A 26,757-nucleotide genomic window follows, 5' to 3' on the forward strand; every position below is an offset into this window, starting at 1 on the left:
AAACCACCCACAACACCAAAACAACCCCTCTTAACACCCTAGAAACAACCCACAACACCAAAACAACCCCTCACAACACCCTAGAAACCACTCAAAAGACCCAAACAGCCCCTCACAACACCCTAGAAACAACCCACAACACCAAAACAACCAGTCACAACACCCTAGAAACCACCCACAACACTTAAACAACCCCTCACAACACCCTAGAAACCACCCACAACACTTAAACAACCCCTCACAACACCCTAGAAACAACCCACAACACCAAAACAACCCCTCACAACACCCTAGAAACCACCCAAAAGACCCAAACAGCCCCTCACAACACCCTAGAAACAACCCACAACACCAAAACAACCACCTGACACTCTAAACAGCACCTAGAACACCATAGAAACCACCTATCACACACTAGCAACCACCCACAACAACCTAACAACTACCCAGAACACCACTTATGACACTCTAGCAACCACTTATGACACCCTAGCAACCACCAATGACTCCCTAACAACCACCCATAACACCCTAGCTTTGTGGCAGTGAGTTTTGCACAAACAAACCACTCTCATTCTCTACAGAATAAGTCAAAAGATAGTTCTCAACTTTTATTTCTTCTTCTTTTGTTTCCTTATTCTCCAAATTAAATATAGCAAGACGGATGTTTACACTTATTTTTAGGCTCAGTCAAATGTTAACTCATAAAAGATAAACAAATGACCTGCTCCAGGAAGAGGAAGTTCTTTATTGGGACAAATACTATCCAAATCTGTGATGCAAACTCCCAGTGAGAGAAACAGATCTGAGAAATGAGCATAAACAGAAGAATCAGAGAACAATTTGAACAATCCTGTAAAACAGAACGACATTTTAAGTCATGGATGCCAAGGTATTGCTATGCAGTCGCATGAGTGGTTTGAAAACATTCCTCTATTGCTAAAACTGAGAAAACGAGCTGGTGTTAATCCTGGCGTGTCGACAGGTATGTGATGTCGTTGGCTTGTCGTTCTTTCATTAGGACAGTACAATAGTAATAACCGGCTGGGTCAGTGATTTACTTAAGATGCACAACGCCCTCATTAACTGTAATTTGAAATCACACCGAACATAATTCCCCAAACGGCCGTAACATTGATTAGCTTCGGACATTTAGGTATAAGCAAGTTTTTGCTCTGTTTAAAGCAAGAATAAAATTTGCACAAGCACACAAACCTAAAGTGAAAGTCAAACATGTACAACTTGTCATCACAAATGGTCAAACTGGTTCAAATGTATTCAAAACCAGTATGATAAGTTTTTCTACTGCCAAGACGAGAGAGTGAAAGAAAAAGAGTATAATCTTGTGAGACTCCACGTATAAACCATATAATAACTTATTTTTAAAATACAGATATTGGCTATATTTTTAAAAGGTGTGTGTGCAGGACACTTGTTTATCTGCCCCAACCCATACATTTTAAAAATAAAGAAATATTTCATAAAAAGTATGATGAAGTTTAATAAAATACTATGTAAAAGTGTATTATTTCACCTGTATTATTCCAGTGTTAGAACTCTTATGAAACAAATCTGATCATTAACTACATTTGCAATCATAAACAAGCCCATTATAAGCAAGTCTCAAATGATAATTCTGTCTTTCTTATGGGATTTAAGGATATCCATATATTTCAAAAAGCCCATTTAATATACACACATGAACATCCATATATGACAAAATAAACTGATACATTGTGTGTGCGTGTTTGTGTGTGTGAGTGCGTGTGTGTGTATATGTGTGTGCATATGTGTGTGTGCATATGTGTGTGTGTGTGTGTGTGTGTGTGTGTGTGGTCCAGGTATTCCCTACATTTTCTGGACCAAATGTCCTTGCAAGGAAAATAAAACCAGTAAATTCGGATGTTGTGGGGACAAAATGTCGGTCCCCATGAGGAAAAGCTTATAAATCTTACTGAATCACTTTTTTAAAAAATCGTTATGTTTATGGAGAGTCCTCATAAAACCCAACATGTGTGTGTGTGTGAGTGTGTGTGTGTGTGTGTGTGTGTGCAGCTGCACCTGGAACATTGTGTCTTGTAAGAATGCCAGAGTGGCAATTTCAAGAGTACAGAACAAGGAAATGATTCAGCTACCTACACACACACACACACACACACACACACACACGCACACGCACACGCACACGCGCACACGTTAATGCCAGAACAACTGCAAGTTTCAAAGAAAGAATGCATCATACATTTATGGCATAGAATAAATAAGACATAATGGAATGAAACTGATGAGAATGGAATAGAATGCAGCTTAAGTTAATAATAAATACAAATGATTTCTAATTAAATGCTTAAAATTACTTGTATGTACAGTGTGTAGTAGATAAATACACATTGAAAGTGAAGGAAAAGAGTCATAAAGTGCTCATCACACGTTCCTCCTTCAATAAAGTTTAAAAGCATCCCAGGATGCACCTCACAAATCGCCCGCTTCAAAACACTAGTCAAGTCAGCTTTATTTATATAGAGCTTTTTACAATACAGAGTGTTTCAAAGCAGCTTTACAGAGATAACAGGAAAATACTGCAACAAAGTTTGTTTCCAGAAGAAAATAGCGTCATAGTCCAGCTTAAGTAAGTTAAATAGTGGGAATAGTCAAAACCTTTCACTATTAAAGAGTGAAAGTTCAATTCAACTCAATTCTCATTTATTTGTATAGCGCTTTTCACAACACACATCATTTCAAAGCAGCTTTACAGAAAATACACGAGTCCACATTACAATTTATGTGATCTGTAACTGTCTAATATGTATTTCAGAAATTTACATATACAAAATCACAGTTAGTGAAAAAGGTATTAATTAAACAATGTAATAATTTAATGCAGAAACAATGAGCTCAGTGAAGTAATGAATGTTAACAAATGATTATGACATTTAGAAAACTAGCATTGGTGCATGTTGATTCACTGTGCATATTGTATATTTTGTATAGTAATTCACCTGCTCGGGGACTACAGATGGAAACTAGCTTAAAGGGGTGGTTCAGGATTTTGGACATCGGGCCTCATTTCCAAGTTAGCCTGTGTGTTATTCATCAGTGGAGACAGTTTTCAAAAATTGTCATCCAGTCGTTCCAGTTGCATAGTTCGCCGGTGCTAGGCTAACGCGAGTCAACGCTAACTGCTAGCCTGCCATTAAAAACAGTTTTACCCACTCCACAGTACACCAAAAGCAAATCAATTATAACGCCAGACTATCGATGTAAATGTCTGTGGAGAGAATAATGCTAGAAATCAAACTACTCTTGCATCTCAATGATCGCATTACATTTACAGGAACTAGTTTCTCAGCAGCGGCGGGATTTTACTTTGCTCTGGTTAGTAGCACTGCGCCGAAAAGTAAACACAGAACCGAAGCGCACTACAGTCGGGACTACCTGTACTAGCTCTCTCTCTACCTCTCTCTCTCTCTCTCTCTCTCTCTCTCTCTCTCTCTCTCTCTCTCTCTCTCTCTCTCTCTCTCTCTCTCTCTCTCTCTCTCTCTCTCTCTCTCTCTCTCTCTCCTCTCTCTCTCTCTCTCTCTCTCTCTCTACCTCTCTCTCTCTACCTCTCTCTCTCACTACCTCTCTCTACCTCTCTCTCTCACTACCTCTCTTTCTCTCTACCTCTCTGTCTCACTACCTCTCTCTCTCACTACCTCTCTCTCTCTACCTCTCTCTCTCTACCTCTCTCTCTCTACCTCTCTGTCTCACTACCTCTCTCTCTCACTACCTCTCTCTCTCTACCTCTCTCTCTCTACCTCTCTCTCTCTCTCTCTCTCTCTCTCTCTCTCTCTCTCTCTCTCTCTCTCTCTCTCTCTCTCTCACTACCTCTCTCTCTCACTACCTCTCTCTACCTCTCTCTCTCACTACCTCTCTCTCTCACTACCTCTCTGTCTCTCTACCTCTCTCTCTCACTACCTCTCTCTCTCTACCCCCCTCTCTCTCTCTCTCTCTCTCTACCTCTCTCTCTCTCTCTCACTACCTCTCAATCCAATTTCAATTTCAAATTAGCTTTATTAGCATGACTGTGTAACACAATGTTGCCAAAGCATATTAAATATAAATAATAAAACAAACAGTGAACATATATGTATAAATCATGTCATATGTAGCATTGTACCTCTCTCTCTCTCTCTCTCTCTCTCTCACTACCTCTCTCGGTTGCCTAGGTAACTACATATCACTCCGCCGCTGCTGTAGAGTGCGCTAATAAATACAGGGAACAAAGTATAACTATTGCAATGCGATGCAAGAGTAGTTTGATTTCTAACATTATTCTCTTAACAGACATTTACATCGATAGTCTGGCGTTATAATTGATTTGCTTTTGGTGAACTGTGGAGTGGGTAAAACTGTTTTAATGGCAGGCTAGCAGTTAGCGTTGACTCGCGCTAGCCTAGCACCGGCGAACTATGCAACTGGAACGACTGGATGACAATTTTTGAAAACTGTCTCCACTGATAAATAACACTAAGGCTAACTTGGAAACGAGGCCCGATGTCCAAAATCCTGAACCCCCCCCTTTAAGCTAAATCTGGTGCAAAGCATGTTTTTTTTGCGCATTGTCCCTGTTAAAATAATTAAATAAACTAAACTAAACTAAACTAAATAAACTAAACTAGTGTATGTTGCATAAAAAAAAAGTGCACAACAACACAGTCCTGAAGGGAGGCAAAATTGGCGGGAAACGGGTCTTTGACAGACGAACTGCTGTAACTCTATCCGCCGCTACTTAGTGCGCTCGCCACAGGGGCCACTGACAGCTCCTGCGCCCCAGTGCATGATGGGAGAGAGATAAGTGCCTGCGGCGTGCCATGAAGAAACGCGACCCGGGCCTGAGAGCACGAGGACCTCCAGCGGCCCGTGATAGCATTGTGCGACAGAGAAGGATCCGGTTTCACTACTGACATTAGCATGCTGAAATGTGCGCTCTGCGATCAGTTAGCGCTTATCTGATGCGCGACGCAGCGTCCACCTGTCAGTGCTGGACTGGACTCACTCAGCTGAGGAGATAAGAGCCAGGGCCTCGTGTTTGGATGGATAATAAGCTGCGTTTAGGGCCGATATTAGCAGACTTTCCCCTGCGGAGGGGCCACGCACACTCCTTCTCCGACACACACACACACACACACAAATGCTTTTCTGCAGCTTGCATTTCAGGTATGTCTTAGGTTTCATTTTCACTTACAATCGGATCGCTTTTAGGCTTTGTGCTGACAGACACGGGACAAACGCCTCGCCGCATGTTGCAGTCAATGCGCATCTTCATCAATCCGCTCGGAAACATCAGTGTAAAGAAATAAATCTGTAATATTACAAAATAAAGGCAATATTACAATAACCATAATGTACATAACTGATAAGAAAAAACTAGTAATGCACCGATTTTGGCCGATACCGATTACGTTGAATTCTTTATATTTGAAAGCCGATAACCGATATATTGGCCGATAAATCTAAATCCAAATTGTTATATCATTTTTGAGAGCCTGATTACAAAAACCCGAAATCAAGACCCAAGCTCACAATTATAATTTTATGTAGCTTATATCCTTTTCAAAGCGATTCCAATCATATTTCAAGCAATTCAAAACCATCATGTTGATCAGTCGCATCTGAAGCGTCTCAGCTGAAGGACATAATACATTATTTATCAGCTTTAATATATATTGGACAAATTTTCTTATCAGGCTGATAACAATAACATTAAAAATTTAAATTTATCAGCCGATACCGATCTGGTGGCCGATATATCGTGCATCCCTAGAAAACTAAGAAGAAACAATGAAAAGCCTTCAAATGTGAAGTAAATGTCAATTTATATTTTTCTTTTCCATCTTCCATCTCATCTTATTCACTTCCATTTATGAGTATTTTACTGTAAAGTTACATGAAATGTCCTATTAGATCTATTATGTTCACTCTATAGAGTAAGGGAACTTATCATTTAGTAATTTATAGGTTTTTACCCAAGCTTTTTTATAGTCTTGGGCCGTTTAACTTACGCAAGTATGCAACAAATGCCAATTCATTGCAGCGTTGAACATACAGTACTTAACATGTATTCTTGTATTGCTTTAGCGATAAAATTAATTTTGCATTAAATGAGTTGCATTAAAATTTCTGTGCTTATTTATCAACAGTATTAGTCTATTATTATTAGTAGTAGTCAACAGTATATCTAACTTTAACCAACCTATTCAGCTGTTCGCTACTCCATGACATTTCTTGATCTAAAGGGAAGAGTGACTGTAGAAGAAGAACTTCATGCTGAAGTTTGCAATAGCGATGTTCACATCCTTGATTCAGGCAGAGCGAGTTTTGCTATGCGTCTCTTTCTCACGGGCCCTCATAACTAATAGCGTCCACGGGCCATAGATGGAGAACTTCCCAACAAGCTCCTCTTTGTCTCTTTGCCACAAATTGAAGGAGGAATGCGACTGAAAAAACAACAGCGGGATGGGAAAACTGCGCAGCCATGTCAAATGCTCCACATTAATTAAGACAATTAGGCGACGAGGGCAATTTGACAAAGGACGTAAAAAAAACAAGGTGATGGCGATTCAGGGGAGAAAGAAAGATAGAGAAAGACAAAGAGAGACAGAGTAAGTCTAAAAAGAGACAGTTTCAGGATTCTGAGCTGTGGGGGAAAAGAATGAAAGAAAAGTGTGGAAGTGAGGATATATATATTATATATATATACACACACACAAATGAAATTTGCAATAATCTTTTAATAGTTTTAATATTTAAAATTCTATACAAACTGTTGCTGTGTAACCAAACAAAGATCTATATCTAGAAAAACTAGTCCCAGCGCACGCAAAACATTGCTTAACAGATAACAATACAATGTTGCAATGAAGCATTGTTAATGCGTTCAGATATGCTGTGAGGAAACAACACAGTCGTTATGCGACACATTCACGATACGGGTCAGCTGAACAAGCCTGAACATGCTCTCCGCCAGAAGTTCCCCAGGTAGCATTTATCTCTATATGAGGGGAAGCTCAATCTAAAACAGATGGTCTGGTGACTTCCTAACTGATGAATGACATTGCACAACGTACATGGTTACTGCATGCTTTGCCTACTTGGAGAGTGAATACACTGTATGGGGATTACGAAATCTAAAACATAGTGTTGCCAATGCAAGAATATCCCTCAAATGAAGGAATGCCTCATACTCACCCGCTAATCCTGGCAGAGATGCATATGCTATTAAATGAAGTGTCATTTATTAGTGTTGCATGTACAGCAGGGCCCGAGCTAGATTTTGGCATACTTATTTTGACAGGGTGAAATTGAAATAGTACGACACAAAATCAAGTACACCATTACGTTACGCTAATGTTTAAGAACATTTAAGTTAATTTAATGGCCCTGTTATTCAATTATTAACTAACAACAGTCTCGGGTGAATTATCCCAAAGCTTGTCTCTCAAAAACTGTATGCACATACAATCAGTGTTGGGGAAAGTTGCTTTTAAAGGTAATGCAATACAATATTGTGTTACTTTCTAAAAAAAATACTAATTGTGTTACTTAGTTACTATTTATAGAAGGCAATGTGTTACATTTGTGTTACTTTTTATAACCTGGGCTGGGATTGTTCTCTTTTTGGCAAATGTAAAGGCCCTTTAGTATAAAAAGTGAAATGATGCAGGAGAAGAAGTAATTTCAGCAATAATAATCATTTTTAAAAAAGAATCACAAATGTAAAGTCATATTAGTATGGTTGAATAAGATCATCAAAGGTCATTGTTTAATACAGTAAGATTAAATACATAAATTATGTATTATTTTAACATTTTAATTATTGCAGGTTTACCTAATAGTCAACAGCGTATCAGATCCATTCTGCCAAGACCAATGTCAAATCCATTACGATGCCAAACACTACAAGAACTACAGTAAGCATCATGTTCTGTCAGTCAATAAATGGGAAAAAGTAACTCAGATATTTAGTTGTAAACATTACTTGTTGCTTGAAAAAAATAATAAGATTACAGTACATAACTCGCGTAACTTGTAATGCGTTACTTGTTGCTTGAAAAAAGTAATCTGATTACATAACTCGAGTTACTTGTAATGCGTTACTTGTTGCTTGAAAAAAGTAATCTGATTACATAACTCGAGTTACTTGTAATGCGTTACTTGTTGCTTGAAAAAAGTAATCTGATTACATAACTCGCGTTACTTGTAATGCGTTACTTGTTGCTTGAAAAAAGTAATCTGATTACATAACTCGAGTCACTTGTAATGCGTTACAAGTTGCTTAAAAAAAGTAATCTGATTACATAACTTGCATTACTTGTAATGCTTTACTTGTTGCTTGAAAAAAGTAATCTGATAACATAACTCGAGTTACTTGTAATGCGTTACTTGTTGCTTGAAAAGTAATCTGATTACATAACTCGAGTTACTTGTAATGCGTTACTTGTTGCTTGAAAAAAGTAATCTGATTACATAACTCGCGTTACTTGTAATGAAAAAAGTTACATAACTCGCGTTACTTGTTGCTTAAAAAAAGTAATCTGATTACATAACTCGCGTTACTTGTAATGTGTTACTTGTTGCTTGAAAAAAGTAATCTGATTACATAACTTGCGTTACTTGTAATGCGTTACTTGTTGCTTGAAAAAAGTAATCTGATTACATAACTTGCGTTACTTGTAATGCGTTACTTGTTGCTTGAAAAAAGTAATCTGATTACATAACTCGAGTTACTTGTTGCTTAAAAAAAGTAATCTGATTACATAACTCGCGTTACTTGTAATGTGTTACTTGTTGCTTGAAAAAAGTAATCTGATTACATAACTTGCGTTACTTGTAATGCGTTACTTGTTGCTTGAAAAAAGTAATCTGATTACATAACTTGCGTTACTTGTAATGCGTTACTTGTTGCTTGAAAAAAGTAATCTGATTACATAACTCGAGTTACTTGTTGCTTAAAAAAAGTAATCTGATTACATAACTCGCGTTACTTGTAATGTGTTACTTGTTTCTTGAAAAAAGTAATCTGATTACATAACTTGCGTTACTTGTAATGCGTTACTTGTTGCTTGAAAAAAGTAATCTGATTACATAACTTGCGTTACTTGTAATGCGTTACTTGTTGCTTGAAAAAAGTAATCTGATTACATAACTCGAGTTACTTGTAATGCGTTACAAGTTGCTTAAAAAAGTAATCTGATTACATAACTCGAGTTACTTGTAATGCGTTACTTGTTGCTTGAAAAAAGTAATCTGATTACATAACTGGCGTTACTTGTAATGCGTTACTTGTTGCTTGAAAAAAGTAATCTGATTACATTACTTGAGTTACTTGTTGCTTGAAAAAAGAAATCTGATTACATAACTCGCGTTACTTGTTGCTTGAAAAAAGTAATCTGATAACATAACTCGCGTTACTTGTAATGCATTACTTGTTGCTTGAAAAAAGTAATCTGATTACATAACTCGTGTTACTTGTTGCTTGAAAAAAGTAATCTGATTACATAACTCGTGTTACTTGTAATGCATTACTTGTTGCTTGAAAAAAGTAATCTGATTACATAACTCACGTTACTTGTTGCTTGAAAAAAGAAATCTGATTACATAACTCGCGTTACTTGTAATGCGTTACAACACTGCATAAAACAACCAAGTCTGTCTTGGCTTATCTTAGTCAAATATCCCAACTAACAAAGGATCAGGTGTTTGTTGGTTAAGCATGGTGAAGGGTGGATTCAATCATTTGGCCCTGTGGAAGCGAAACAGCCATTAGGCCATTATGTTCTACAATTACCTTTTACTGGGGAGTCGTATAAGTGTCTGGTTTACAGGCTGCATTAGTGTTTCCACCAGCGTGCAGTAATGTGTGTTTTTGCATGCCACTGAGGAACTCACGGCGCACTCGGACAAACAAACCTATTGTGTCAAGGCTTATGCTATTATAATATGTATACCTGCATGTCATTATCTCCATTAGGAACACGCTGACCAGGACTAAACCACAGAGGGCATATTTAGAAATTCCAATGCGCTCAAACCTGGGAATTAACGTTAATGGCATATTTGCGCTCCTAATGGCCTGGTCATAGTCAATCTATTCAAGAAATAAAAATTGAGGAGAGGATGATCGTATGCACTCCAAATTGGAAAATCAGGGGAATGTGAAATCATTCAGAAAGCAGCATGGCATTACGTGACGCACGCAGTTAAAACTCATTCAATTGCAAAGCTCTGACGGAAAAGACGCAATTCCTGCCATTCCAGACGACCCTAAATGAGGTTCCCATCCAGAGAAAGGGCTGACTGGAGTTTTAAACGCATTAGGTATTGGCACGGATAATGACAGATCAGGAATGATTTAAAGGATGATCTAATCATCGGGATATTTAAAGCTCTTGAAGGGTGGGATTATGATTAATTTGACAAATGACGTGCACATTACTTCCAAAAATAGGCCACAATTTTATATATATATCAGCCTGATGAAGGTCGTGAGACCGAAACGTTGCTATAAAACATTTTTATATTACTTTAAAGTACTGATAGTGTGCGGGAGTTCCTTATTTATATATATATTGAAAAAGAGAAATAAATAGTAATCTAATCGAAATAAAATAAAACAAGCATCACTTCTGCTTCTGGTCAACAGGTTTGACTAAACGCCAGAGAAGCGCTCGCCCTCAGACTTTACGGGCCGATACGGATTACATTTGGGTTCCTGTATTGATGACTAAACAGCACTTTAAGAGCTTTCGGAGCACAGCTTCACTTTTCATTGCGCTGAATCAGCAAACAGGAAAACTTTAGGAGGCTTTGAGCGCTGCTTCCCTCTCCTGCCTCAAGTGTCTGTGAACTCGCTGAACTTTGGGCGCGTGCCAGCTCAGCGAAATTAACAGCCCTAACACAACAATACGAGGACGAATTAAGCGCACAGGCACCGCTGCATTTTACCCAGTGCTGTACAATTAGGGAACAAAAGTCCTTTACAAGCGAACAAGCGTAAACAATAAGTGAAGTCGTCCATTTGGCAAGCGCTTTCTGTCTGGCACATTATTGTCTGAGTATATAATAGAGAGTGACTCCTGGGGTTTCCTTTAATATCTTCAGACAACACAAGAAGTCAATTAATGTCTATCTATCTATCTATCTATCTATCTATCTATCTGTCTGTCTGTCTGTCTGTCTGTCTGTCTGTCTGTCTGTCTATCTATCTATCTATCTATCTATCTATCTATCTATCTATCGATCTGTCTGTCTGTCTGTCTGTCTGTCTGTCTGTCTGTCTGTCTGTCTGTCTGTCTATCTATCTATCTATCTATCTATCTATCTATCTATCTGTCTGTCTGTCTGTCTGTCTGTCTGTCTGTCTATCTATCTATCTATCTATCTATCTATCTATCGATCTGTCTGTCTGTCTGTCTGTCTGTCTATCTGTCTATCTATCTATCTATCTATCTATCTATCTATCTATCTATCTATCTATCTATCTATCTATCTATCTATCTATCTATCTATCTATCTATCTATCTATCTGTCTGTCTGTCTATCTATCTGTCCGTCCATCTATCTATCTATCTATCTATCTATCTATCTATCTATCTATCTATCTATCTATCTATCTATCTATCTATCTATCTATCTATCCATCTATCTATCTATCTATCTATCTGTCTTGTCTGTCTGTCTATCTATCTATCTGTCTTTCTGTCTGTCTATCTATTTGTCTGTCTGTCTGTCTATCTATCTATCTATCTATCTATCTATCTATCTATCTATCTATCTATCTATCTATCTATCTATCTATCTATCTGTCTGTCTGTCTGTCTGTCTGTCTGTCTGTCTGTCTGTCTGTCTGTCTGTCTGTCTGTCTGTCTGTCTGTCTGTCTGTCTGTCTGTCTGTCTGTCTATCTATCTGTCTGTCTGTCTGTCTGTCTGTCTGTCTGTCTGTCTGTCTGTCTGTCTGTCTGTCTATCTATCTATCTATCTATCTATCTATCTATCTATCTATCTATCTATCTATCTATCTATCTATCTATCTGTCTGTCTGTCTGTCTATGGCTGCTTATCTGTTAATAAACAGAAATGTTCAAATAAAAACGTTTCTAAAATGATGATGAGTTGCAATGCTTTCTTTGAAACTACTAAAGCACATTTGTAAAGTTTTTTAAAGCTCACAAATTTGAGTTTGTGCATATTCAAATATTTACACGTGAAAGGATGCAGTTCTGATGCATAAAATGGATGATCTCAGTCTTTACTACAGAAACACCCGCCAATATGAGTCAAAAGCCAGAGCGCAGAGAGCCGAAATAAACAGAGCAGAGGGCAAAGATCTTGCCTCACCTCGCTCAAGTGTGTGTGTGTGTGTGTGTGTGTGAGAGAGAGAGGTTTGTGCCAAACCACTACCCTCTTATTACAGTGATTTCACTTCTCCAGAGTGGCTCCACTGTGGCTCATCAACCCCCTACTACACACACACACACACACACACACACACACCGCAGCCCCCTGCATGTACCCTGCCATTAGGGCTTTCTCTCGGTGAACTCGCCTGGGTCATAAAGTCTGATGCTTTTTACCACATCATCACATTCCCTCATACAACATCCCCAAATGCGTGTCATCAGCTTTACTGCATTCTGATTGGCCGACACAAGCGCCCCTGAGCTTTGATGTATTTTAGGGATATTTCAGGCAGCGCTGTGCAAAATCCAGCACTGAAGAATCAGGAGAGTGAATTGAACTGGAATGATACTGTATATTCTGTCTTGTTTCTGCCAATGTTTTCCATCATTTTCAAAAACAGAATAGGCTTACATTTAAAGACAAACTTTCCTTTGAAATTTCTGGTAATTTTAATTCTAATTCCTTATATGCAAATTTGAATTGCAGTTCTATTTCCCGTTTGCCTCAACATAAATGCAGAAATCACTTCATTAATTGAGAGCCTTTCCCGCTAAACGACAGTAAAAAAGCAAATGACAGATTTTATTTTTGTATCAGTCAACCACAGCTAAAATAAGCACAGACGCCTCTTTGTGAAGCACGGCAGGTAAACAGCCAGGTCATGTGACTCAAACACACAAAAACACGCCCTCGCTCGTATGTGGCGGCCGCAGGTCTGACGCGCAGATCTCGTTAAAGACAGAAAAACACACACTGCCTGTTATTGTTGTCGTGGCTAGTAGCGTATAATTTCGAGGGTGGAGTCGGGTCAGGTTTCCCTGCGACTCGTTCAGTGTTTTGTGGCGGTTCTATAGAGAGAAAGGAGGCCCGGCCTTGAGAGTATTGTTGAAGCGAAGTAATGCAGTGTAACACAAGGAGTGGTAAACCACAGCGAGCCACACACACACACACACACACACACACACACACACACACACACACACACACACACACGGCAGCATGTGAGACACTTTCATGTATCTGTGTGTGAGGTTTGTGAAATGAAAAAAACTGTTTTGGAAAGAATTCTAGTGTTTTGGAAAGTGTTGTGAGGCCCTGAAACTTCCTTCTGTTTTGTTCTGGTTTCTAAATGACTATACATTAGAAAACATACAGATCAGATCAGACTTCCACCAAACAGCTTGTTGAGTCGAGCTCCATCAGGACATCAGACCTAAACAAAGCAAAATGATGCGCTGGAGATCCTCCATTATGGAGACGAGAGCTTTGGCAAAGCTTGACATTGGCGTGCTCCATCTCGTTCCTGTGACAGTGTGGTTTTGGTCTCGTTGGGTTTATGTTTCTCCAGATGCACTTATGCTTACTGCTCCACATAAAACCAGAGAAATACACTGGGACTAATAAACTCAGTTACTTATTTCATTTCAAACACACTGACCCATTAGTAACCCTCAAAAATGTGTTCACTTCAACTCAACGGGACAATGAACAGAGGAACCAGGGAGAGAGCCAAACGCTGTGTGTTAATATGAACTTACAGACAGCCAAGAATAGAGTATAAGAAGCTGTTTACCCTGCGGAGAGACTGGATTAAACCAACCTGAGGGGCTTTAGGATGGTCTACCTGGACACCCATTAATTATGTTGAACTTTGTTTAAATAGCACCTTTTGAAACAGTGTGTCATAAAATAATATAAAGAAAAATAAATAGAACTAAAAGAATGAGAATATAAAATATAACAAAATAAATAAAAAATATATAGCAAAAATTTGAAAATAAAATGCAATAGGAGAACAAAATAACGAGAAATGAACCAAAAAAAATTTTGAAAATAAAAATTATTAAAAATAAAAAGCAATAATAGAATAAAATATAATTTAAAATAAGACAATAAAATAAAACAAAAAATAAGACGCAATAGGACAGTAAAATTTAAAAATGGAAAATTAAATGTATAAAAAATAAGAAAAGAAAAAAAAAACTTAAAAATAAGATATTAAAAGTTAATAAAAAAATCTTAAAAAACAAGAGAATAAAAAATAAATAAAGAGCAAAAGTAGAATAAACTTACAAATAAGACATTAAAACTGAATAAAGTATTAATATAAAATGCAATAAGAGAATTAAATATCATTTAAAATAAGACAATAAAATAAAACAAAAAATAAGACGCAATAGGAAAGTAAAATTTAAAAATGGAAAATTAAATGCAATATGTATATAAAATAAGAAACAATTAAATAAACTTAAAAATAAGATATTAAAAGTTAATAATAAAAAACAAGAGAATAAAAAAATAAATAAAGAGCAAAAGTAGAATAAACTTAAAAATAAGACATTAAAACTTAATAAAGTATTAATTTAAAATGCAATAAGAGAATAAATATAAATAAAATGCAATAGGAGAATAAATTATAACAAAAAAATTGTATTCTCCTATTGCATTTTATTTATAGTTATTTTGTATTGTATTGTATACAATACAATACAAGAATGAAATATAACTGGACATTCATTTCTCGATCCTGCTTTGCACAAGCCACAATTTGAGGGGTCAGAACCAAAAGCTCTTGTGTGCAATTGTCCATTAAACACTTCAGATGAATATCGTCTAAGACGGTTGCTTCAGCTGACCTCTCGAAGCTGTCAGAAAGAGACAGCAAAACAATGAAAGGCAAGAAATACATTGAGAAAGGCAACAGCGATACGATGGCATTGTCTCTCTGCTCTCGTGCTGTACTGAAACAGCTGTCACACACATTGTGTCGGCTCCTGCCGAGGTAATTCCCGGAAGAGAAAGGGATAGGCGTCTACTGTACTCTGCCAGGCCGATAACCTTTCAATCGGATTTAAGGACCCGCGGTCTGGGCAGGGCAAGACTTGCTCCCGTCCCACAAGCCTCAGAAGGATGTGTAGCGGATTGCCTAAAGTCAGCCGAGTTTCCTTTCTTTGTCCAGTCCGGCAGAATGGATCTGCAGCCAAACACATAAATCAAAGTGGAGTGGCTCGGGTCGTGAATGGACACACGACGTGCCAAGACACAGATCTCCGAACACGACGGGGAGCCGAACGAGCGTCCCGTGAAGGCCTCCTGTTCTTCCCTTTACCTCTGTACAGATGAAACGTTATAAAAATGATTCCAGTTCGCATGGAAATGACTAGAAATTGTGTATTATGCAGGCCAGACAAGTCATTTGTTGAGGTCAATTTGTAAAGAAAGACTACACGCCTGTGCACATATATATTCAAACGCACATACCTATAGACTAAACACGTAATACGCATGTGCACGCCGTCAGCGTTTTCACAGATTCACGTTTTTGAAGTTTACATGGAGATGAGAACGTTTTTGAAAACATTTTCAACGCTTGCACCTTGGGACCCGTTTCAGGGTTTGCGTTCTCGAGCCGCCAGACACTTGTTGTGCGAATGAAAAGTTTTCTGTTAGAACGGTGTCGTGTTATAGCGCCCCCTAAGTTAATAACTAATGATCTTTGCAACAGAAGTGAATCAATCAAAACTAACTTTAGCTGGACGATAACTTTATTCTAGAGCTGCTGTAAAGCCAAACAATCTCTGTTACTGTAATCTCCTGTTATCGCTGTAAAGCTGCTTTGAAACAGTCATATTGGTAAAAGCGCTGTATAAATGAAGGTGACTCGACTTGACTAACAGAGTTTGGTTATTCCATACGGCTTTTTATTACCATTTCCTTCCATTGTGTTGCACGGCTGGCACTTAAGCACTGCGTGAAGGATGGTTTGTTTGGACGGGACGTGTCAGATTACCTCTGGGCGTACGCTCTCCTAAAAGCTCTTCAGTCATGGTCTTACCTGAGCGTCCCGGGCTGGACCGCACCCTCACCCCAGAGACACCAACCCCTGTCCTGCAGTGAGGCGCCTCTCACCTCGGCCAATGAAACCACGCCCGTCTGAGGACACATTTAGCTCTCGTTTGGAAATCAGCTCGTCTGTGGGACGTCGTATGGGTTTTTACATCTAACCGTCTGGTTTGAGGGCTCCACATCGGCGTCTTGATCACCCTGTCTTGGTTTATTTAACAATAATAACCGGCTGAGTGTACATCAGGCCTTTTTGTCACATAGCTTTCGGACACAATGGTCGGCGATTTTGTTTACTTTTTCTCTGCCAATAAAAATAGTTCCAAAAGAATCCAAGAATTCTGGGATTGTTTGTAGTGAACACAGACCCAGAGAAATGTTCTTGTGGAATGCCGCTAGTCCAGTAAATTAAAGGACTGGAACTAACAGGTATGGGATGTACTTTGTTCCTAAAAGCATGGATAATGACTTCAAAATGAGTGACATATACTTCTGAATAATAGATACAAACATTTGACTTGACAAAAAACCTTGTTTCAAAGTTTTCAAAAAAGTTTGAAGGTTTACAGATAGATAGATAGATAGATAGATAGATAGATAGATAGATAGATAGATAGATAGATAGATAGATAGATAGATAGATAGATAGATAGATAGATAGATAGACAGACAGACAGACAGACAGACAGACAGACAGACAGACAGACAGACAGACAGACAGACAGACAGATAGATAGATAGATAGATAGACAGATAGATAGATAGATAGATAGATAGATAGATAGACAGACAGACAGACAGACAGACAGACAGACAGACAGACAGACAGACAGACAGACAGACAGACAGACAGACAGACAGACAGACAGATAGATGGATAGACAGACAGACAGACAGATAGATAGATAGATAGATAGATAGATAGATAGATAGATAGATGGATAGACAGACAGACAGATAGACAGACAGATAGATAGATAGATAGATGGATAGACAGACAGACAGACAGATAGATAGATAGATAGATAGATAGATAGAAGGACAGACAGACAGATATATAGATAAATAGGACAGACAGAGAGACAGACAGACAAATATATAGCTAGATAGCTAAATAGATAGATAGATAGATAGGTAGACATACATACATATAGAAGGACAGACAGACAGATAGATAGCTAAATAGATAGATAGACAGACATATAGAAGGACAGACAGATAGATAGATAGATAGATAGATAGATAGATAGATAGATAGATAGATAGATAGATAGATAGATAGATAGAAGGACAGACAGACAGATATATAGATAAATAGAACAGACAGAGAGACAGACAGACAAATATATAGCTAGATAGCTAAATAGATAGATAGACATACATACATATAGAAGGACAGACAGACAGATAGATAGCTAAATAGATAGATAGATAGATAGATAGATAGATAGATAGATAGATAGATAGATAGATAGATAGATAGATAGATAGATAGATAGATAGATAGATAGATAGATAGATAGATAGATAGATAGATAGATAGATAGATAGAAAAATTATGGAAAAATCATGAATATAGTTTTTTCTTTGCTCATAGAATACATAGAAACTCTTTTGGAGTGTAATATTTCTAAAATGTTATTTTTTTTAATCCTTATCCAGAATGACTAGAAAAGTAATGTAAATGTAAAGGTCAAAAGCTGACATTCAGACGACGGTACGGTGAAGTGCCACATTTCAGGCTGTACAGGAACAATAAAACTGCCAAACACTCCTTCAACTTTAGTCCCACAAGACGGAATTCCATAAATTAAATAAAAGTAAACAAACATTTAACCCTTACGTTCTCACATCGTTTATTTAACAATCGTTCTCTCGCAGGGAGTTCTTCACAGCTCTCAAACTGAACACAAAGAAAACTCAAGACATTTGTTTTAGCTCGACTGTGTTTCTGTGGGACGGCCGAGACTCGAGCAGAAGCCACGTGCATCGCATAACACTGTGTGTGAGTATGTTTATGTGTGTGAGAGCCATCAAATGTATACAGTACATGCGTAAACATGTGCGGGGATGTGAGTGTGTTTGTGTGAGCTACACGTGTGTTTACGCCGTCTGGGTCGGGACTGTAGCCTAAACACAGCTCTGTGCTTCTGCCCTTCACATCAGCGCTCGCTAATGCGTTTCAGATTCAGCGTTCACACACACACACAACTTCATGAAAAGTCACGTTTCAGAACGAGGAAAAGGCAGATTAGGCATGTTCTCTGTGCATTTACAAGAAAGCAGAAACTGGTTTGACACGTTTTGATTTACCAGAAAAACCACACAAACCGCCTAATCTCGCTGAGGTCTTCTACTTCTCAGATGTTTCTGATTTTAAAATTGTCATTTTGATCAGCCAATCAGAGGTCATTGGATATTTAAACGACCTCTGATTGGCTAACATCTGCGCAAATTATCTTATCAAAGTTGCTGTATATTGAGTTTTTCATTATATGCAAATATGGAAGGTTGCATGTTAATGAGATGGAAGTGATGTCATAATCACTATGGCTTCTTTATTTACATGTATTGCCATTTCTATTAGCCAATCAGAGATCATTAAACATGTAAACGACCTCTGATTGGCTAACATCTGAGCAAATTATCTTCAAAGTGGATAAAGTTGCAGTATATTGAGTTTTTCATTATATGCAAATATGGAAGGTTGCATGTTAATGAGATGGAAGTGATGTCAGTATTTAAATGTATTGCCATTTTATTAGCCAATCAGAGGTCATTGAATATTTAAACGACCTATGATTGGCTAACATCTGCGCAAATTATCTTCAAAGTGGATAAAGTTGCTGTATATAGAATTTTTTTTTATATGTAAATATAGAAGGTTGCATGTTAATGAGATGGAAGTGATGTCATAATCACTATGGCTTCTTTATTTACATGTATTGCCATTTCTATTAGCCAATCAGAGATCATTAAACATGTAAACGACCTCTGATTGGCTAACATCTGAGCAAATTATCTTCAAAGTGGATAAAGTTGCAGTATATTGAGTTTTTCATTATATGCAAATATGGAAGGTTGCATGTTAATGAGATGGAAGTGATGTCAGTATTTAAATGTATTGCCATTTTATTAGCCAATCAGAGGTCATTGAATATTTAAACGACCTATGATTGGCTAACATCTGCGCAAATTATCTTCAAAGTGGATAAAGTTGCTGTATATAGAATTTTTTAATTATATGTAAATATAGAAGGTTGCATGTTAATGAGATGGAAGTGATGTCATAATCAGTATGGTTTCTTTATTTACATGTATTACCATTTCTATAAGCCAATCAGAGATCATTAAACATGTAAATGACGTCTGATTGGCTAACATCTGCGTTTCTCCCATTCAGATGTTTCTCCTAAATAAATAAAGTATTATCAAGAAAATAAGATCTATAAAAGAGCAGGTTCAGGCCTTCAATATTCAGTCACATGCTTTCTTAAGCTTATTGAAAAGCCAATTCCTGGAGACGTCAAACTCTTGTTATTCTCCGAACATGTTTCAGTGAGACAGAGAGATAACATGCCACGTCCCGGGTTCTCATTCATCTTCATGAGGGAAGGAGGAGACGGGCCGTTTGTTGCGATGTGTGTCTTTGTCACGGAGAATAAATCAATGTCGGCCCGTGCAAAACTCCGACACATTAACCACAACTTACTCACGAGCTGCCGGTCGAGCGAGACGCCTCGAAACATTCGCCACGGGGGAAGAGAAATGACTCCACGCTAATGACAACAGCGGAATAAAGACTGGCCGAGAGACAAGACTGTGTGATTTATAACTGTTCAAGCATGTTAATATTCATCACTCATGGAGAGAGGATCAAGATATGAGAGGAACATTTGATCAGAGATGTGATATATTAAAATAATATATAAACAATAATTATATATACACACTACATATATATATTAACAATAATTTTAGATATATAATTATGATTATATATATAATATATATGTTTTATAAATAAATCAGTTCATATATATATATATATATATATATATATTAAATAATAATACTACTAATAACATAATATATATAAGAGTAATAGTATTGAATTATTTCTAAACATAATATTTGGAGAATATTTTGAATTGGTGAATATATCTCAGAGGAACATTTTCTCACTCAGAAAACTTAATGTCGTTCATATTTAAGCATCAACAATTCTTGAGGAGAAAAAAAAATAGACAAATGATTTATAGCTGACGTGTGTCTAAAGCAGTGTGAGGCAGTGTTGAGATCCTTCAGAGACATGTGAGATACTATGTTTGCTGTAATATCTTGTGTTTTTTTGTTCCAGCCAAATGACGCAGCACGAATGATCAGATGTCTGCGTTTATGTGTGTGTGTGTGTGTGTGTGTGTGGGTCATTCAGTTCACCCACCTGTTGCCCTCAGGCGTGAATCGACCGAATGAAACCACCTTCACCTTGTCACGACAAGTTTTCCTCTCGCTCGCTCTAATTGTGCTTCTTCTACAGTCTAAACATCACAGCGGCGCTCCACACACACACACACACACACACACACACACACACACACACACACACACACACACACACACACACACACACACACACACACACACTCGAGTCTGCACATTCAGCCATCAAGATCAGATCTGCACAAGTCTGCATACACACTCTTTACAGCTTCACCAAACTGAATCACAGCAAAAAAACATATCATACTTCATTTCATCATGACGGGCAGTTTTTGCTGCTGTGCCTTTAAGAAGTCTATATAAATGCCTATTTACATGTGAAATACACATGCTGTCTAGTCCAGTCTCTTCATTCTTCAATAACAGCTGAAATGTGCCACTCAAACTGTTCAGATCAGACTGAAGTGATCAGCGATGTTGTTGCATACACCCCTGAGGGCTGTCGTATGTTATGCGTAAGGAGCGTATGAAACTTTCAGAGGAGACTGAGATTCATCACAGGTGCTCGAATGAAGAGGCAGACGGGAAGTGCAGACACACCTAGAGACGGCGCCATGATTCAATCTAAATACTGTATGTGTCTCGACAACACACACACACACACAACACTGACACAGACATACTCACAGAGACAGATACACACACACACACACACACACACACACACTCACATGTCTGGTTCGCTTTCTTTGTGGGGACTCTCTATAGACGTAATGGTTTTTATACTGTACAAACTGTATATTCTGTCCCCTTAAACTAACATGACCCCTAAACCTGCCCGTCTCACACACACACACACACACACACTAACCCAACCCCTAAACCTGCCCGTCTCTCACACACACACACACACACACACACACACACACACACACACACACACACACTAACCCGACCCCTAAACCTACCCATCACAAACATACACACACACACACACTAACCCGACCCCTAAACCTGCCCCTCTCTCTCACACACACACACACACACACACACACACACACACACACACACACACACACACACTAACCCGACCCCTAAACCTGCCCGTCTCTCTCTCTCACACACACACACACACACACACACACACACACACACACACACACACACACACACACACACACACACACACACACACACACACTAACCCGACCCCTAAACCTGCCCGTCTCTCTCACACACACACACACACACACACACACACACACACACACACACACACACACACACTAACCCGAACCCTAAACCTACCCATCACACACACACACACACACACACACACACACACTAACCCGACCCCTAAACCTACCCATCACACACACACACACACACACTAACCCTACCCCTAAACCTACCCATCACACACACACACACACACACACACACACACACACAAACCTGACCCCTAAATCTACCCATCACACACACACACACACACACACACACACATAAACCTGACCCCTAAACCTACCCATCACACACACACACACACAAACCTGACCCCTAAACCTAACCATCACACACACACACACACTAACCCGACCCCCTAAACCTACCCATCACACACACACACACACACACACACACACACACTAACCCTACCCCTAAACCTACCCATCACACACACACACACACACACACACACACACACACACACACACACACACACACACACACACACACACACACACACACACACACAAACCTGACCCCTAAACCTACCCATCACACACACACACACACACACTAACCCTACCCCTAAACCTACCCATCACACACACACACACACACACACACACACACACACACACACACACACACACACACACACACACACACACACACACAAACCTGACCCCTAAACCTACCCATCACACACACACACACACACACTAACCCTACCCCTAAACCTACCCATCACACACACACACACACACTGTCTGGGTTTATTTAGACGACTGTACATTATCTGCTGCAACACCATCATCAGATAGGCTGGAAACACACTCGCGCTCCTGTTGAGCTTCGTTTCACAGATTCTCCGTCACATTATCTCTGAAAATCCTCAAATCTCACGATCACAGACCGGCTTCCTCTACGAGAACAACACACCCGAGGGGAGCGCCCTGTCTGAGGTGGACGAGCTCAAAACTACATGATACCGCCAACGAGAAATAATAGAGTTAATCGAGGCTTATCATTTAAGATATGTGAAATATCAGCACTCTCTGCCAATGCTGGCTCAATAAAATAAGTGGAGCAGAACTAACGGAAATATAATGCATATTCTTCAGGGATCGTACCTTATCTTCCAGCCGGATCAGCCGGGCTCCCACCGTATAATATTCCTTATCCACACCTTTCTCTGGAAACACAAGACCAGGAAATAATACGACAGTCAGAAATTATTCGTAGTTTGTCAAAAGCTCATGTTAATAGTGTTTTATTGAAACACCTGCTCATATAAAAGGTTTCTACACTGGCGAGTGGATGAAAACCAGAGCAATACATTCTACATGAGACAAAACTTGAACATATAACTCTACTCTAATATATTACTTTAAAAGGATCATATTCTACACTTCATTGCAGTCTTCTCCTCTCATAATCAGCTATTTTCCATCCTTTCTCTAACCCTTACAATCAAACAGGCTTTTTGTGCTACTGCGTCTTTAAGACTGCAATATGTAAATGACCTCTGATTGGTTAACATCTGCATACCTGCATAATTAACTGTGTAAATTATCTTCAAAGTGGATAAAAAGTTGCTGTATATTGAGTTTTTTATTATGTAAATATGGAAGGTTGCATGTTAATGAGATGGAAGTGATGTCATAATCACAACGGTTTCTTGATTTGCATATATTGCCATTTTTATTAGCCAATCAGAGATCATTAAACATGTAAATGACGTCTGATTGGCTAACATCTGTGCAAATGATCTTCAAAGTGGATAAAGTTGCTGTATATTGAACTATTTTATTATATGCAAATATGGAAGGCTGCATGTTAATGAGATGGAAGTGATGTCATAATCACGACGGTTTCTTAATTTGCATTTATTCCCATTTTTATTAGCCAATCAGAGATCATTAAACATGTAAATGACGTCTGATTGGCTAACATATGTGCAAATGATCTTCAAAGTGGATAAAGTTGCTGTATATTGAACTATTTTATTATATGCAAATATGGAAGGTTGCATGTTAATGAGATGGAAGTGATGTCATAATCACGACGGTTTCTTAATTTGCATTTATTCCCATTTTTATTAGCCAATCAGAGATCATTAAACATGTAAATGACGTCTGATTGGCTAACATATGTGCAAATGATCTTCAAAGTGGATAAAGTTGCTGTATATTGAACTATTTTATTATATGCAAATATATGATTGGATGTTAATAAGCCGGGTGTGATGTCATAATCACGATGGTTTCTGTATTTCCATTTTTTTTGCAGTTTGGCTTCAATAAATTATCTGTGTTTATACATGGTAGGCTACATTAAACTCTTTTATTTAAAAAAAAGCTATTATAATAGATCATGTGAGCCCTTCGATATGATTTATTCATGCATTTTGAATCTGTATTTGATGTGGGACCGTTTAAATAGTAATTTTTCCTTTACCTGGAAGGAACATTCCCGGTTTTCCCAACGTGTGATCCAGCCTGCGAGAGGAAAAACACAGGGGTTGTTTACATTTACATTACATTTACATTTATGCATTTGGCAGACGCTTTTATCCAAAGCTACTTACATTGCATTAAAGTACACATTTACACTCTTATCAGTTCTTGCTTTCCCTGGGACTCGAACCCATGACCTTGGCGTTGCAAGCGCCATCGCTCTACTACTGTTTGAGCTACAGGAAAGCTGTTTGTAGGGGAAGTGTGACGTCGCGTGTCTCACCTTCTCTGCAGCTCTTTGATACGAACCATCATGTTCAGGTGTCCCTGTGAATACTGCTCGATCACGTCCCGCACGTCGTAGGGCTTCCTCGCTTGCTGCGGGACACAGGCGGCGTCCATCAGGCCATTGTCATCACAGGACACTATTCTTTGAGCCCCCTGGGCCTTGAACTTCCACTCTTTGTTACTTATAGCTCAGTTTAACTCAATAACAACAGCAGCAAAGGTATGCAAGAGCTCTGAAGCATTGCTTGTGAATATTTAAATTCGTTTCGGTTTAGATCATTAATTGGCTGGTCATTTAGTTAGTTAGTCCTCAGACCATCAAACATTGCGCTTCATCCAAAAATCACAAATTTCTGTGTAAATTGTTCGCAAAACTATTTTTGAATCCATTTGGTGACAACTCTATTCAAACAGAAATCCATTCATGAATGAGGCTCATTGAATGAAATAATTTAATTCATTTTATTCCTATTTTAGTGTATATTTTTAGTTTCAATTTAGCTTTCGTGTCATTAATTAAAGTATTTAAGGATTTTTTATTATGAAAACTAAAGTAATTTTCTCTATAATTTAAGATTTTTATTCATATTTTAGTGCATATTTAGAGTTTCAATTGAGCTTTTGTGTCATTTAAATTATTAAAATATGTTTAAGTGTTTTATTAAGAAAACTAATTTTAATTGCATTTTTATTCATATTTTTGTGCAGAATTTTATTTTCAATTCAGTTCTTGTTTTACTTAAATTCATTAAAATATTTTTAAGTGTGCTTATTATGAAAACTAGTAATTTTCTCTATTTTAATTGAATTGTTATTCCTATTATAGTGCGTATTTAATTTCAATTTAGCTTCTGTCATTTTAATACAAATATTTGTAAAGATTTTTTTATTATTAAACTAGTAATTTTCTATAATTTAAGTGCATTTTTATTCATATTTTAGTGCATATTTATTGTTTCAATTTAGCTTCTGTGTCATTTAAATTAAAATATTTTTAAAGATTTGTTTATTATTAAACTAGTAATTTTCTATAATTTAATTGCATAATAATTTAGTGCATATTCATTGTTTATATATATATATATATATTATATATATATATATATATATATATACATATATAGTTTCTGTGTCATTTAAATTAATTAAATTATTTTTAAGTGTGTTTTTCTTATGAAAACTAAAGTTGATTTCTCTATAATTTAACATAAATTGGCGCATATTTCTTTCATTCATATTACTTTGAATATTCCTTTCACAAATTTCACAAAATAACTATCTCTGGGGTGAGGAAACGTCACTTAATCATGATTCTGACATACAAAATAAAAGTACCTGAAACTTCCGCCGAGCCACGAAGTACTGCATCCGTCGGATGACCTTGATGGCGGATCTGTGCGCGTGGGAAAGTCTGCAGAGAACAAAATAAACAAACACACACACGGCGTCAGAAAACACTGAGCAGGCCGGCTGTAAATGTGTGTGTGTGCGTATGTGGCAGTAAACCTGGCGACAACACACACACAGATACTCTCTAAGGGAGGGCACTTTGGGTTTTTTGGCCGAAACACCCTGTTATTTCCAGCGTAACGCTGCCTTGCCAAAGCTTCTACCCAGAAATACACACACACACACACACACACACACACACACACACACACACACACACACACACACACACACACACACACACAGCAGTCATTTCAGGCCGCGTCCACTGTAAACAGGGCCTAGTGGAAAAACAGCTCATTTCTGCCACTCAAGACTAGATAAAAAAACTTGACCTTGTGCAGACAAGCATCTCAAACGCAGCTTTGGAGTCTGAAATCTCCGATGAAGAGCTCGTCTGCGCTGCTATCAGCGAACGCTCACATCAAACACAGTCTAATGAGAGAGTCTTAAAGAAACAGTGCATCAGTAAATAGAAATTCTGATTGGCCTCATGTCACTCCAGACCCCTGTGACTTTCGTTCTTCATAACATTCTGCTAAACATCTCATTTAGCATTTTTAACAGAAGAAAGAAAGTCATGCGGCTTTGGAATGACATGAGGGTG

At 38.0% G+C, this 26,757-nt stretch overlaps 1 protein-coding gene across 1 annotated transcript in view; it reads right to left on the reverse strand.

Moving 5' to 3' along the window:
* The window catches only part of LOC130078146 (potassium voltage-gated channel subfamily KQT member 1-like), a 56,612-nt gene extending 30,078 nt beyond the window's left edge, over positions 1 to 26,534 (reverse strand). Inside the window, exons 1-5 of the mRNA XM_056243660.1 lie at positions 26,486 to 26,534; positions 26,037 to 26,112; positions 24,697 to 24,791; positions 24,415 to 24,455; positions 23,088 to 23,149 (exon numbers count right to left, since the gene is read on the reverse strand). Of these exons, the coding sequence (XP_056099635.1) occupies positions 23,088 to 23,149; positions 24,415 to 24,455; positions 24,697 to 24,791; positions 26,037 to 26,112; positions 26,486 to 26,502 (291 nt within the window). The 5' untranslated portion in view covers positions 26,503 to 26,534. The remainder of the gene's footprint in view (positions 1 to 23,087; positions 23,150 to 24,414; positions 24,456 to 24,696; positions 24,792 to 26,036; positions 26,113 to 26,485) is intronic.
* Positions 26,535 to 26,757: the final 223 nt, after the last annotated feature.

This window comes from Rhinichthys klamathensis, unplaced genomic scaffold, assembly GCF_029890125.1.
Source record: "Rhinichthys klamathensis goyatoka isolate OS25496 unplaced genomic scaffold, OSU_Roscu_1.1 h1tg000820l_1, whole genome shotgun sequence".
Classification (NCBI taxonomy): domain Eukaryota; kingdom Metazoa; phylum Chordata; class Actinopteri; order Cypriniformes; family Leuciscidae; genus Rhinichthys; species Rhinichthys klamathensis.